Source organism: Brassica rapa, chromosome A07, assembly GCF_000309985.2.
Source record: "Brassica rapa cultivar Chiifu-401-42 chromosome A07, CAAS_Brap_v3.01, whole genome shotgun sequence".
Taxonomy (NCBI): domain Eukaryota; kingdom Viridiplantae; phylum Streptophyta; class Magnoliopsida; order Brassicales; family Brassicaceae; genus Brassica; species Brassica rapa.
This window is the reverse complement of record NC_024801.2, coordinates 14,214,890-14,230,850: the sequence shown is the minus strand read 5'-3', so window position 1 is coordinate 14,230,850 and position 15,961 is coordinate 14,214,890. Positions and strand designations below refer to the sequence as shown.

At 34.3% G+C, this 15,961-nt stretch overlaps 3 protein-coding genes across 3 annotated transcripts; all 3 read right to left on the bottom strand.

Moving 5' to 3' along the window:
• Positions 1 to 426: 426 nt before the first annotated feature.
• LOC103829468 (aldehyde oxidase GLOX) lies at positions 427 to 4,577 on the bottom strand. The gene has a single exon (XM_009105127.2). The coding sequence runs from the start codon at positions 4,525 to 4,527 to the stop codon at positions 2,857 to 2,859; it is 1,671 nt and encodes a 556-aa protein (XP_009103375.1). The 5' UTR covers positions 4,528 to 4,577; the 3' UTR covers positions 427 to 2,856.
• Positions 4,578 to 9,363: 4,786 nt separating this feature from the next.
• Positions 9,364 to 10,561, bottom strand: LOC103829872. The gene is made up of 2 exons (XM_009105557.2): positions 9,587 to 10,561; positions 9,364 to 9,504 (listed from the first exon to the last, which is right to left on the bottom strand). The coding sequence occupies exons 1-2, from the start codon at positions 10,559 to 10,561 to the stop codon at positions 9,364 to 9,366; spliced, it is 1,116 nt and encodes a 371-aa protein (XP_009103805.2).
• Positions 10,562 to 11,875: 1,314 nt separating this feature from the next.
• Positions 11,876 to 12,685, bottom strand: LOC117126839 (glutathione S-transferase T3-like). Its single transcript, XM_033275985.1, has one exon. The coding sequence runs from the start codon at positions 12,683 to 12,685 to the stop codon at positions 11,876 to 11,878; it is 810 nt and encodes a 269-aa protein (XP_033131876.1).
• Between the last annotated feature and the right edge of the window lie 3,276 nt (positions 12,686 to 15,961).

Below are 15,961 nucleotides of genomic sequence, written 5' to 3'. Positions count from 1 at the left end.
TTACAAACCAACAATACTGATAAAATAGTAACTTAGATTTTTACTGCAAATTCACCACATAAATCTACATTTTCTACTACATATATGTGTGCTGATGTTTTGCATTCACGTAGCCAGTGATAGATTCGTGGAAACTAACAAATGAACCCATATTTCGTTTACTATTTTTTTTTAATTATTCTTTCATTTTATTTTGACATCAACTAATTTTGGATGCATGATTGCATTTATACACACTTATATCACTATTACAGATATACAGAATATGATTTTTCGTGGAAGGAACATTATAGATTATTGGATTTACATTATGGAGGGATTTGATACATAATTATAGATTACTTGAGATTTTTTGGGATACTTCAAGGTCAAGTTAAATTCCATTTCTTGTGGTTCGTTGCATGCTAGCCATTTAAATTGTTGCTATTTTTATTGTTATAAATGAAAGAACACACAATAACATGGTAAACAACCGCCTGTTAATTGTTAATTTCTTGTGGTTCGTTGCATGCTAGCCATTTAAGTTTTGTCACAAAAATAACTCTCACCGAGAAAATGACCAAAATAAGTTTTTTTGAAGGATAAAAAAACATTTTTATCATAAGGTTAACTAATATATATTTATGATTTAGAGTTAAATGGTGGAGTTTTGGCAGGGTTGGACCTGAGTTTTATGGGCCCCAAGCATATAATACACTTTTAGGCCTTCAGCGACTTGAACATCTGATTTCTTCAAAGACCAGTAGAACTGACTTCGCTTTTGTCGCAATTATTGGTCCTTAATATAATTGTAAACTTTAGGGCTCCAAACATATGCTTGGTCAGCTTTTAGTCAGGCCCGATCCTAGGTTTTTGATATAGGGTTTGAAATTTGAAAAAATAAAAATGAAAAATTTTAAAATTAAAAAGAGTTATTTTGATCATTTTTATAGTTATTTTTGTGATAAAAACTTAAAAATGATTATTTAATAGAATTGCCCTAAAATTAAACTAGTTCCAACAGTGTAATTCCAGTTTAATTATATTTTTAAAAGTATATATGATAACTTTTTTTTTTTTTTGCTAAAGCTGTAAATATCATAAAATGAATAAAAATTGTTACAAAGAACTAACTAAGCTCTGATTCTCCCTGGCAAAAAGAAATAAAAAACAGGTAGAATCACAAGATTGCTCACAAAAGTAACCACAACTCACTAACTATCTCAACCAAATGACCATTAGTGAGTCAAAAAGCTTCCTGCGCCTCCTAGCCGAGATTATGTTTCGAATCTCCTTATCAATGGTATTGAACACAGCTGCAGGGGGGATGAGATTCTGATTATGATAACTTCTTCACACAAAACAAATCCTTAGATGTTTACCTATTTGGTAACATCAACTTCACTGTTTTTATGGCCCCGTATATGTAAATGAATATTCCTTCTTTGTTGCTTAGATGACAAATATCTTTCTAATTTGATTCGTTTCAAACATTGTTTAAATCATATATGATATGTCGTGGAACGAACAATTTTCATTATTGGCTATTACGTTATCATTGGTTTGACTTACTATGTTATTTCGATTATTTGTGATACTAATTTGATCGGTAGGCTGCAAGGACAAATATGGGTAATGCTGTGTCAACATCAAACATGCAACAATTGATTATACAAGTCAAGTCTGTTACGTTTTAGTCATTCCAGGGGATGTTTATCCTGGTTCGTTGCATGTTAATTATTCTGGTCGTACCATGTTTCCTAGTGATAAATAACTAATTAACAAACACAGAACATAGCCCTTTTTTCAAAAAAAAGAAAAAACAAACACAGAACATTCATGAACAGTTGAACACATACATGGTATTTGCTCCAGCGGTGAATTCATGAACAGTTGAACACATAAGTAAGAAAGAAAGACATAAAGCGCTTTGGGCGTGAATTCTCCAAATTTATTTTTGGGTTACTCCCCAAACAACCTTATAGCTTGATCAAATATATAAAACTATTTTTCTGTCTAATATATGATGTGAAACTTGAATTGCCGATTTCTTCTAACACACTAGTCTTAAAGTTTTATACGTCAATGAGAATATGACATACAGAGAATGTTTTTTCTTGGCTAAGAGCATCTTTAACCCATAAACCCATTTTGGACACTTATTTTTTATTCTTTTTTTACCTGATTAAAAAAATAAAAATTAAAAACAAACCAATTGCGGGCTGCCACGTGTTAGTGGAGCCTGCAAAACAGAGCAAGACTCGGTGCTTAATTTGGAGTTTTTGGCAACGTTTCTTAGTATATTATGGTGGAGTTCACCCCTAGGCATCCTTTTAAGCACTCCAGTTAATGGTGCTCTAAGGCCAGACATGAAAAAGGAATAACCAATGAACTAATAATCATCGAGTCGAGAGCACACATTCTTATTAGATAAATACTTTCAAATAGCAGTAAATCATATTTGTGAAAAATTAGAATGAAAATATTTAAAAAAAAATAAAATTTGTCAAAAAAATATATTTGAGCTTAGGGTTTAGTGATTATAATTTAGGGGGTTAGCATTTAAGAACTAAAAACTATTATAATTTCAGTAGTTTGTTTTTTTTTTCTTGCAAATTAGTGCTGTTTTGATAATTTTAATTATTGAGTGCAATTTCTTTTATAAACTTTAAAAAGTGTAAGAGATTTGCCATTTTTACTACAACAAATACAATTTTTTTATTAACCAAAAAGTGAAATTTTGTCAATCAAAAGATACACTTCACCCAAGTAAACTTTACAAATTACAAGTCTTCAAATAATTAAAAAGTCATGGTTATGTTTTTGTATTAAAAACATACACAACTTGAAGAGAATAATCAAGCCAATGAATTCGAATCACTGTAACCTTACCCAAATACCTTCACTTGGTACGTTTTCATTCACCAAAAACATCATATAATAACCAGGCGGTGCTATAATCGCCGATCTTGGAGTCCTCACTTGAACCTCATAGTGCTTCGACTTACCAAACAAAGCACCAAAAACAGAACTTGTTCTCTTTACTTTAACATTGTCCAAAACCAAAAGCCTCTGGTTCATCGAAAACGAATGTGTCGTGAACGATGGAAACACCATAGTCACTTTAACTGGACCCTTGATTTTTCCAGAGACCTTAAACTTCACCTTCAAATTCGTCCCATACGTAATCGTTGACTGCGACTTAGGAGACGTAATCTTCGGCCGAAATTTAGCAAACTCCGGTTCTAGGTAAGCCGGAGAGAAAGCTTCCAAGCTCAGCTCGGTCGGGAAAAGCACTCCGGTGAAGTTGTAAAACCCGTGAGGGTTACTTCCTCCGACAAGAACTCTCCCATCACGTAGAAGAATCGCTGTAGAGTGGTACATTCTCGGTATTGTATTCGGGTTAAGCGACTCGAACCTCGAGTTAACCGGATTCTCGGGATGGTACATGTCCGGTACGAATACAGGTTCACGACCAAGCTCCCATGCAGCTGAGCCAGCAGAACCACCGTTGATAAGCAACACATCTCCGTTAGGTAAAAGCGTCATGTCTCCCATGACTCTAGCACGTGGCATCTTCTCAACCATCCATTGAGGATTCTCGTCGTTAATCTTGATCCTCGCACACGTGTCAAGGGCTTTCACGAACGTTCTCTTTCTAAAAGCGAGGATGAACGATCCTTTCGGTGCACCTCCACACACCAAAACCTCCGCGTCAATCTTGTCCGCTTCAAGATTCTTCAACGGTAATAACACCGCTGAGCCAGTGCTAGGGTAACTCCTAGGATCACCGCCGGGAATCGCTGGATAAGTTTTCACCACCTTGTTATTAACATAGTCGAGTAGTATCGCTCGGTTGTTAGCGAATATAAATAGATTTCCATCGGTATTGAGAAAAACGTAAGGATAAAGGTTATTCTCTTCTCCTCTATCATTAGTCTCGGCCAAAAACGGCAAGTCGATAACGTTGGGAGATGTCGTTTTGGGAAAGAACTCGTAGTTGAACTGTCTTTGACCTCCGATAATGATTTGTTTACCGTCGGGAAGAATATGATTAGAGGAGTACCATCTCCTCCTTGCTAAGCCTTTGTTAATCTCGACCCAGTCACATTCTTCGTCACTACAAGGAGTGAATGTTCTCGCTTTTAACTCTCCGTCCCGGTCGCCACCGGTTTGGACAAGAACGCCGTCCGGTCTAAGAGAACCGGAGGAGCACCATGTGTTGGATTGTACAGTTAATGGACGGATGGTGTTTGATTCAACTTTGTATTCAATGGAGTGAGCTGTGCAGTCTATTTTGGAGACTGCGTCTTGTGGGTTGTTACGGCAGTTACCGTTGGGAAGAGAGATGTTTGAGGGTCCGAAGTTGGTTCGGTCGAACATCACGACGCGGTCGTTGGGGAGGAGCTGCATGTGCATAGCGGAGATTCCGACGTTGGAGAGGAGGAGATCCCATTTTCCTCCGGCGGCGAATGTTACGTGACATGTTAGGAGGAGTTGGAGGGATACTTGTAAGAGGGCATAAAATGTTGTGGCTCGTGCTGCCATTTTCGGTTCTTGTTTGATCTTTTGTGTTTTTGTTGTGTTTTGTGATGTAAATGTATCGTGGCTTCTTCGTTTTTATAGTGGTCGATGGGACATCATTAAACGTTATTTTATGTAGTAGTTTAACAAAAAATAATTGTATAATTATTTATTTGTTCCAAAAATGAAAAGTCCAATGTTTTGCTATATTAATTGAGATTTCGTTATCTTTTTGTTTTTGTTTTTCTTGAGGTACCTTTTTTTAGCAAATTTCTTGAGGTACTTGTATCATCCTTTCATTGCATATTTAAATAGCATATCTAGTCAGCGACCATCAAGAAAAAATAGCATATCTTAGCGCCGCTGTATAAGAATTCATGACAGCTAATTTATTTGCCTTGTTTAGTTAGAATCAAAAGTAAAACCTTTTTTTTGAGAAAAATCAAAAGTAAAACTTAATAGGAATTTAAGAAAGTACTCTTCACTAATATATGTGTGTTGATGTTTGTGCATTCACGTAGCAAGTGATAGATTCGTGGAAACAAACAAAATGAACCACATTTCGTTAATTAACTTTATTTGCTATTTCATTTTGATTTGACATCAACTATTTTTTGGATGCATGATTGTATTACAGATATACAGAATATGATTTGTCGTGGAAGGAACATTTTAGATTATTGGATTTACATTATCCTGGAGGGATTTGATACATAATTACAGATTATTTGAGACTATGTGAGATACTTCAAGGACAAGTTAGTTGTGGAGATGCTGTGTTTGACATCAAACATGCTATTAGGGACATAAGTCCCACATCGGATATTAGAAAAGATCCTTAGTAATATATAAGATAGATGAGCCAATCTTTTTATCACCAATTGGTTCTGGTTGGAAGCATATCTACCTTAACATGTTATCAGAGTCCGATTGTTAACATGTTATCAGAGTCCGATCCAAACAATCCAACCCGATCCATTATCGATCCAGTCTAAAGACGCCCCATCGATCCTTATCCAACATTATGAGATTGACGCTCAAAGAGCCATCATCTCGTATAATATATATATATATATAAGTTTAGAACTCCAATGGATAGAACCCTCTATTGGACGTGCTCTTCGGAGGATTGGCTCATCTGTTCTCCACTTGATCTAGCTTAGATGGATAGACGACAAAAAAAAAAACCCTCCATTGGAGGTGCTTTTACTGTTATTTTTTTTGAACCATTTCTTGTTTTGGGTCATACTTTTGCATGAGCCATTTAATAAATTTTCAAATGAAAACCAAAAATTTAGATATCATAGGTGTGCGTTTAGGTTGTTGTGTTATTGAAATCATAGGTGAGCTTTGAAGGTTGCGTATGCGAGAGGATGCTTTGGGTTTCAAAATGGAACGAATCCTGATGAAACAAGTGGCGCTTCATGTATTGAAGAGAATATGTATTAGCTCATGTACATTGAAGAGGACTCAAGTAACATAGGTTGCACGGGTACGTCTATCACTAGCCGTCTCACGTACCGGAGACGTTTGGGAAACGGGGACGGCATTGGGACGGCTCGGAAACGTCCCTATGATTTCTCAAACAATGAGGGGACGGTGTTGTGTATAGGGGACGTTTCGGAACACGTGAATTTAACATTTGGACTTATCAACTGTGTGATATTAGTTGTGAAAGATTAGATGCACAAGGTAGATAGCCAACTTTGCTATAAACTTGAGAGTTGAGAATCTAGAATTTTTTTCATTTCTTTTATAGCTAATTAAAAGCTGCTGAAGAAAATATAGTATATAGGTTGAGGAAATTATTTAACTTTTTCTATAAAAACATATAATTACTGTCACATTCTCTTGCCACATATTATTAGTTTTATTATTTTACAAATTAGCAATGATTTGAAAGTGTTGAAAGTTTCTTGCGACTTTCGCAATATATTTGTTTTTGTTGCAAAAAAGTTGCAATTTAGTGATTTAATATTTATTATAGTTGTGATTTTGCAATAAATATGTAATGAAACTGTAACAAATATTTATTATTGCAAATACAATTATCATAAGAAATTATTAATAAAAATGGACGTTGCAATTTTTCTTGTTGCAATATGACTATTTTCTGCGCATGGTAACTTTTAACAAAATATCCATGCATATAAAATATTCTTCCTTATTGCTTAGAAGTATATTTTTAAAAGCATACATGATAACTTCTTCACACAAGTTTATAACAAATCCTTAGATGTTTATCTATTTGGAAACATTAACTTCAATGTTTTTATGGCCCCGTATATGTAAATGAATATTCCTTCCTTATTGCTTAGATGTCAAATATCGTTCTAAATTGTTTAATTATTGGATTCGTTTCAAAAATTGTTTAATTATTGGATTTTATGTTATCCTTGGTTGACTTGCTATGTTATTTCGATCATTTGTGATACGAATTTGATCGTTAGGCTGCAAGGACAAATTAATGATGGGTGTGCTGTGTCAACATCAAACATGCAGCAATAGATTATACAAGTCAAAGTCCGTTACGTTTTAGTCATCCCAGGGGCTGTTTATCCTGGTTCGTTGCACGTTAATTATTCTGGTCGTCCCATGTTTTCCAATAAATAACTAATTAACAAACATAAAACATTCATGCATACATACAAGGTATTTGCTCCGGTGGCGAAAACTTAACTACATGTAAAGATATATACCTCAGTTTCCAATGATGCAAAGTTAAATTTATCATTACATTTAATTATAATCTCATAAAATTTCTTATTATAGTGAAGATGCATTAGGTGCACAAAAAAAAGGTGCACAAAAAAAGAAAGAAAGTGAAGATGCATTTTTGTAATTTTATTCTAATACAGTTAATTTAAATTATAACTAACTTTTGGTATTGAAAATTAGCCATTTATTTTTAATAGTGCATACGAATACAATATCCATACATTTTTTACTCTAGACTACATATACATTATATTGGCCATGTGTATGTTTACATTTACGAATTAATATTCGTATTTCCGTATCACCAAATCTAATGATTGTTAAATCATGACATTCTGTTCATGAATGCGGTTAATTGACTCTACATTTTTTAATTTTGCTAATAGTGTGCCTCCTATTTTTGCGTCATCACAATTTTCATATGTACATATGCATTTTTTTTTGGTAAACCATATGCATTTTTTTTTAATTTGTAATTATTAGATTATGTATCAAGAAGCAATAAATAAGAAGATTTAGTTTTCGGAGCTGTTCATTGTACTAATTCAACTTCCATGCCAGACATATAATTTCAGCTGATCCTACGTACTCCTCTGATCTCCATCATGCAGTAGTCTTAAACTTCTATACATCAATGAGAATATGATATACAGAGAATGTTTTTTTTCTTAGCCAAGGCCATACATGAAAGAAGAGTATCCAATGAATTGATTATCATCGAGTCGAGAACACACATGCTTATTAGATAAATACTTTCAAATAGCAGTAAATCATATTTTGTGACAAAATCAGCATGAAAAGAGAAAAGTCTCATTGATGTATAGAATTTAAAAAAAGAAAAGTCTTAAAATAACATTTAACTTAGAAAAAATATACATTATATATATGAATTTAGGGTTTAGTGATTATAGTTTAAGAGCTACACTTATAGTGAGTATGCTCATCTCAGTATCTTAACAGTAAAATATAATTAGTTTTTATATCTATTATTATTTTATTTAAGTTTTAATTCTTAAAATAAAATTAACCATCAAAACATGACATGTGTTTTTGTAGTACATATATTGCTTTGAGATACAAGTTTTCGTATTTTTTGGTCTCTCTCTATTTTCTGATTTTTTTTAATTATTTTTTGGTGAAAATATTATGTCTAAAAAAATTTCATTGGAGATGCTCTAACGGTTGTGGTCTCGTGGGTATTTTTACATTCTGTTTCTGATCGAAAAAACAGAGCATTTTAAATTTTTTTATTTAAGTCGACAAAATTTAAAATACTTGATAAAACTAAACTACGAAAACATTGCCCTATTTTAACAGAACTTTGTCTTCTGATATTTTTGTCAGATGTGATATTGGCTTTGTCGGAGAAAAAACTTATAAGAATTAAACCCTTTCGATTTTTTATCATGTGGTTTAGCTAGTTTATACATTGATAAGTTATTAGAGATATCCGGATTCAAAGATGCCCCATTACATTTTACTTTGTGGTCATACGAATATAAAGCTATGTTTTAGACATCATTTAATACTCTAATTTTTTTAGCTACACTTCTAATTGAAAATTAGTCTATATCATTTCTATAAACTTGAAATATCTCCGGGTTAATCAAAAAAATTTATTAGAAATAATCACTATTTTGCTTCGGAAAAGGCTTTTAAACAATTTATTAATATTGATATTAAGTGGCTTCTCTCTTTACGATACGTACGTGTTAAAGTTTATATTGCTTATGCCTACGTGCTAACCATTACTCCCTCAACGCATACAGCTTAGAGCAACAACATTGGTGGGACTTGAAACAAAGTCCTTAGAGTTGTTTAGTAATATTTTTAGCTTAGGACTTTTTTTCGGGACTTTAGTGAAATTTGAGAATATTGGTGGGACTTTTAATTGGTCCTTAGGTTTTTTTTTTTTTTGTTTTAAAGTAGTTAAAAAATATTTGATAAAACTTATCACCAATTTGAATTGAAACAACAAACAACATTTTATTATTAAAAACATTATATTACATATCATAAAAAAAAATACATATTCAAATAAAAACAAACATGACATTTTATTCAATTGATAAAAACGTAAAAATTACATATAATTTGGAAGATGTCCAAATTTAGCCCATATATTTTCAATCAAATCTTGTTTTAATTGTAGATGGGTTTGTTGATCCCGAACTTCTTTCCGACGACCCAAACTGTTGGGGGGTTTTGTAGACTTTTTAACGGTAAATGTAAAATCCTCATCTTGAAATTCCTCAACAGTGTCTGAATCTCGTTCATCTTGGACTATCATATTATGGAGTATGATACATGCTTTCATAATATTTCCTATTTTTTCTTTATCCCATAATTTAGATGGATTTTTTACAACGGCAAATCTTGCTTGGAGGACCCCGAAGGCACGCTCAACATCTTTTCGAACTGATTCTTGGGTTTTAGCAAACAATGATTGTTTTTCAGTTTGTGGGAGTCGGATAGATTGAACGAAAGTAGCCCAATTTGGATAAATACCATCTGTCAGATAGTAAGCCAAATGGTACTCCCGCCCGTTGACATAGAAGTTTACTTCAGGAGCTATTCCGTTTATAATATCATCGAAAACAGGTGATCGATCAAGAATATTAAGATCGTTCATAGTACCTGGAGCTCCAAAAAAAGCATGCCATATCCAAAGGTCTTGTGAAGCAACCGCCTCCAACACAATTGTTGGTTTTCCGGTTCCCCGTGAATACATTCCTTTCCAAGCGTTGGGACAATTCTTCCACTCCCAGTGCATACAGTCGATGCTTCCAACCATCCCGGGAAATCCCCGTTGTTCACCAAGGTGGAGTAGTCTTTGAAGATCGTACGGTGTGGGGTGTCTAAGGTACTCATCGCCAAACAACTGGATAATTCCGGCGGTAAACTGGTGCAAACATTTACGAGACGTGGTTTCACCCAGTCGTACATATTCGTCAATTGCATCAGCCGAAGCACCATACGCCAATTGACGAATTGCTGCCGTACATTTCTGGAGCGATGAAAGGCTAGACCGTCCGGCTGCATCTTCTCTTTGTTGAAAATAGTCTACTTCAGTAGAGAGACGATTCACAATATACAAGAATAGTGGCTTGTTCATTCGAAACCGTCGCCGGAACAGATTGTGCGGATATGTCGGAGTGTCGCTAAAATAATCATTCCACAGGTTCTTGTGGCCTTCTTCCCGGTTTCTCTCGATAAAAATACGTTTTTTTCGCTCTTTTGGTTCTGGAAATAGATTAGGGTCATCCAAAACATCATCAAATATGTTATCGAAATCATCATCATCATCTTTATGGTAATGATAATGAGAAGAAGAAGCCATTTACGAGGAGATGATTATTTGGAAATGTTTTATGAAAAGAACAAAGGAGAAATGTATTTGAAAAGAAGAAAGGAGAAATGATTTGCAAATGATGTATTGTAAATGAAAGAAGATGTTATATTTATAGAACCAGAAATACTTTTGATGGCATCTCGTGATTCTTACTCAGACTCGTGATGACATCTCGTGATTCTTACACAGGCTCGTGATAATTGTGCCCATGTGAATGTTACATCTCGTCTTTCTTACTACATCTCGTGATACATGTCGCCAATTATAGGTGACGAGGCTTACTATTTGTTCACGAGAAAGAAATACAACAATGTAGAAAAATTGCACTAATCACTTAACATAATACATAATAACTGATAGTGTAGAAGTTGCTCAGATTACAAATCTTAAAAAGTACAAAGGCATTGGACAATCCGAGTTATTATACTTATCTTTCCGATTACAAAGCTTAAAAATTACAAAGTAGACATCACTACACTTACTTAAACATGAGCACTACACCTATTAGAACTAATACCATAACAATAACACCAACAAAATATTCAAAGGCATTGGTAAACCTTGGCTTCTTCTCACCAAACTCACAGACCATCTTCTCTAGCCTTACCAGTTTTTGGTCAGTCTCGTAGTCACTCATCAAGGTTAGACTGTCAACCTTTTCAGCCAACTGCAACGTGTGTATATCCCTCGCTCTCATCTCCTCCATAACCGCCACATCCCACCATTTCCAAACGTGGCATTCACCATCATCAGCGTTAACACAAGTGTAGTATCTTCTTCCCGGATTATTTGTAGTGGAAGAAGTGGCTAAAACAGGTTGACTACCACAGTAGCAAACTTGCGGAAACCCAAACTCCACCTCTGGTTGTGGAGGGTACTGACCCGGTGCACCATAATTGTTGTTTAGCTCTGCTTGGTCTCGTCGTATAAGATCTTCAGTCTCGCTGTAGCTACTGTCAGCTGTGTCCCCACCATACTCCTCTGACTGAGAGGGCTGGCTATAGCTATAGTCTAGTCCCATGTCGTGCTAACCTGAAAAAAGCAGAGAAGCTCAAACCCATAAACATCTCAGAAAATTCATACACATAGATTCAAAGAATGAAGAAAGCAAAGATTATATTTTAAACATAGAGAAGTACAAAGTCGCATTAAAAGACAACTGCTTAGATTTTAAACATAGAGACGTTGATACAAAGAGTTCAAAGCAAACATGAAGTACGACAACAACATACAAACAAAGCCAACAGACACACTTAAAACAGATAGCGAGTAGCTTATTCAAACAGAGATACACTTTAATACTCAGAAATAGATAGCGAGTAGCTTATTCTTGACAATTTCTTCAGCCTCACTCAAGTCCTTTCTAGCCAACAGAGTGTCTAATATGGCGAGCTTTGATAGTCTCTCCTTCATCTGGAGATCCTCCTTCTTCATCTCCCAGATGGTCGTGTACTCAGCGACAGACTTCCCTTGAGGATTGTTCCTTTTAGCTTTGGCGGCCTTTACACCTTCGGGCCGGGTGTCTTGTTCACCAGCAGTGGTGTTTGAGGTTTGGGGAACTGGCTCACCAGTTTTTCTTTTAGAACTAGCAGTGGGAGTAGGATTGTTGAGGTTCATCCACTTCTGTTCATACCTCAAGAGACACCACGCATGCTCTAGATTGAACTTGCTGTTGTGATTCGCGTAAAAGATAGCATGAGCCTCCTTAAGAACATCGTTGTCATTCTGTCCTGAACTGATATGTCTTTCTGCTGCCCCATAAGCGGCACAGAACTTGTTCACTACATCATTTATTTTGTGCCACCTCTGCTTGCAATGGAGGTGCTGTCTTGCTTCACCATCCCCTCTAACATGAGGACTTGCTGCGACATATTCTCCTACTCGTTTCCAAAACGTCCCAAGCTTTTGATCATTTCCCACCACCGCATCCTTAGATGTGTTAAGCCACCCACTAATAAGAACCTCGTCATCGGCAGGAGTCCACTTCTTTCTCTCCTTACGGTCCGCTGGTGTGTCTGGTGTGTCTACACGTTGACTTCCTGCGTCGGTTTGTTGTGAACTGTATGGAGGGAAACTTTCATAAGGAAAGTTTTGACTGTTAAGCAGTCCCATATAACTGGATGACTGATTATAGGGATTCATATCGATTAGAAGAGGATGGGAGGTTAAGAAGAGACACCGGAAAAAAGAAGAGAATGGAGAGAAATAAGAAGATGGAGTGGAACGGAAGAAGACGATGGAGATATAAGAAGTAATTACCAAACCATAAACTCTGATGAGAAGTAATGACCCAACCATAAACATTTACATCATCTTCCCAGTCTACGTTTTTCATTTCAAAAGTAATGACCGAACCATAGAGTACAAGTTATTACACAACCACAAAGCTAGACAAGTCATTAAAAATCAGTCTACATTTCGCAGTTCACAAGCTATATGTACAAAAGTCCATCACAAGAAATCATGACACCCTAAAGCAACCATAAGCATTCAATCAGAAAAAATTACAAATACAATTTAATCATTCACATCATCTTTCTGATCAGAATTAATGACCAAACCATTTAGTACAAGTTTACACAACCACAACCTATCAACTCATTAAATATCAGTTTACATTTCGCAAGTAAGAAGCTCTTTCTACTAATTCTATCACAAGGAATCAAGATAACCCTAAAGCTACCGTATAAGACACAAAAGAATTCATCACTGTAAGCCCTAAAGCTACCATCATCAGCGGCTTTAAATCATTCACAAATAACATTTATTTTAGAAAATATTACTCAAAGGAATTCACAAATAAGCCGGATGTTGAATAAATTCGAAACAAAATTACTAAGCTAAAGGGAACACGAAGAATCACAAACACACACCATCGTCAAAACTCAACCTAGTTAAAACTCAAACTGAATCCTAGAATTCTCAAGCCAGTTCCGAGTTCGATTGGATTGCTAAACGGAAGACAGAGAAGATACACTAACCTGTCGTTGATTTAGCGGATAGAGAGAGAGAGTTGGGAGAGCCGCCAGATGATTTCTCCTTCGAACTCGTCTTTCCCCTACAAACACGAAGCATGCAATGAGAGATTGACTTTCAAATCTTAAAAACGGAGGACGGATAACGAGGGCATACCTGTTCTAGCTTCGAATCGGCAGAGATCTTTCGGATTACACAAAGGAGAAGTGTCGATTCGCCGGAGATATATTGATTTGTCGAAATCGCCGTCGAGAGGAATAGAGAGACGGAAACCAGAGATTTTAGAAGAAAAAAAAATGATTTTACCCTACCTCCCCACTTTACCTATCACACCATGACACGTGCTCCTTAAGGACGCTGTCGAAAACTTCTTAATTAGCCTACGTCCCTCTTCTTTTTCGTTATTATTGATTTATTTTAAATCAATAACACACTAAGGACGAGAGTAAGATCCGCCGATAATGTTGGTCTTAGACACGGTGGATCATAAGTCATAACATACCCTCTTAAGAGTCTAAACCATTTTTTAAATTAGATTAACATTTGACCCAAAAAATATTAGATTAACATTTTAGCAAAAAATAGAAAATAGATCAACATTCAAAACTATTATTTGCATAGGTGTAAAATCGTTATAAGACAGCGAAATATATATGTTCCGGGCTGGAATAAAAAAATAAAATGAACTGCTTAAAACTAAAATCTTTTTGTTTATTACTTCTTGATACATAATCTAATAATCTATACTATTAAAGCAGGATCCTATTGTCATAATTACCTTAGGGGTATGTTTCCTTCACTAACATTACATGTTTCATTAAGGGCAATTAAGTAATATTAATAACAAATCTATATTGTGTCATTATTTTTGGATCCAGCCCAAATCAAATCTTTCTTGGGCCATTTGGGCCTATTAAAAAATCAGATTCAATTCTCACTTTTTTTTTCCTTTGGGCCATTGAGTCCAAGTTCAAATATTTTTTTTTCAACTATTCTTAATTATTATTTTTTTCTTTTCTTAATATAATTTAAGCATTCATAAAAATAATTGAATTTTTTTATTGAAAAGTATAAATCTTTATTAAAAATATATAATTTTTTAATTAAAATATTAACCCCATAATAAAATTAATTTATCAGAGTTATACCAACTTAATTCATTAAAAAAATAAAGTTTAATTTTTTTAACATAAATAGTCATTTAAAATGAAATACGATAAATAAAGATAAAATTTTTAAGTCTTTTATAAAATAAAACAAAAATATATGAAAATGTGACATTTACTAAATATTTGTCAATTGAAAAAAAAACAAAAATAAATCCGCGCTTTGAAAGCGCGGGTCAAAATCTAGTTACAGAATTAAAACATGTACATGTACATATGAATAATGTGATAACGCAAAAATAGGAGGGACACTATTAGAAACATGAAAAAAATACAGACGACCGCGTTCGTGAATGGAATGTCACTGCACTGGTCAGTCTTTTTTTTTTTTTACATCCATCGATCACTGGTCAATCATTAGATTTGGTGATACGGAAATATAAATATTTATTCATCAAAAACATATAAAATGCATGACATAGTCTAGAGTTTTTTTTTTGATAAAATACATAGTCTAGAGTTCAAATATGTGTATCAATTTACTATAAAATAAATGAAAATATATATAATATATAAGTATGTACATAGTCTATAGTGCTAATATATGTATCAATATTTTATGCAGTACTATAAAAGAAATAGGCATATTTCATATACCAAAAGTTTATTTATGGGATATAACTGAATCTGTCTTGGAATATTATATATATAAAAATTTCACTTCGAATGGTTACGAGGATTACAAATCTTTTTTATAACCGAGTGTCATAGTTTCACCGTGGTGGTTCAGATTAGAGACTGAAGCGAGTAAGGACACTGTCAGAACATCACCATGTGGTTCACTATTATCAGTCTTTAGTCTCGGATGCTGAGGGATCCATATGTAAATTCTCCAGTGATCGGATTTTAAATTCAAGTGACAAAACTTACAGCCATGAACCTTTTACCACCAAAGGTAGAAGTCCTCGTTAAGGATTACAAATCTAGTGCGAGGATTACAACTCTAGTGATAAACTTAACTTTGCATCGTTGGAATTCGAGTATATATGTTTACATGTAGTTAACTTTGCACCGCTAGAGCAAGTACTATGTACTAGGTTAAGACCCGCGCCTTGCGCGGCATGAATATTATATATATAAATTATTTTATATATTATATGTTTATAACATATTATGAAATAATAAATATATATTGAATAAAAAAGTCATTATCTACTACTTATATAATTAAATTGGTGCGAACATATAAATAAATTTTATAAATCGAAAAAATATTTTTTCTATTTGATATGATATATAATTAAAT

Excerpts from the sequence above, each read along its gene's own strand:
- LOC103829468 (XM_009105127.2), bottom strand. The coding sequence starts at position 4,527 with ATGGCAGCACGAGCCACAACATTTTATGCCCTCTTACAAGTATCCCTC.
- LOC103829872 (XM_009105557.2), bottom strand. The coding sequence starts at position 10,561 with ATGGCTTCTTCTTCTCATTATCATTACCATAAAGATGATGATGATGAT. Across the intron at positions 9,505-9,586 it reads TCCAAGCAAGATTTGCCGTT|TCCAAGATGAACGAGATTCA; the intron begins GTAAAAAATCCA and ends ATAATATGATAG.
- LOC117126839 (XM_033275985.1), bottom strand. The coding sequence starts at position 12,685 with ATGGGACTGCTTAACAGTCAAAACTTTCCTTATGAAAGTTTCCCTCCA.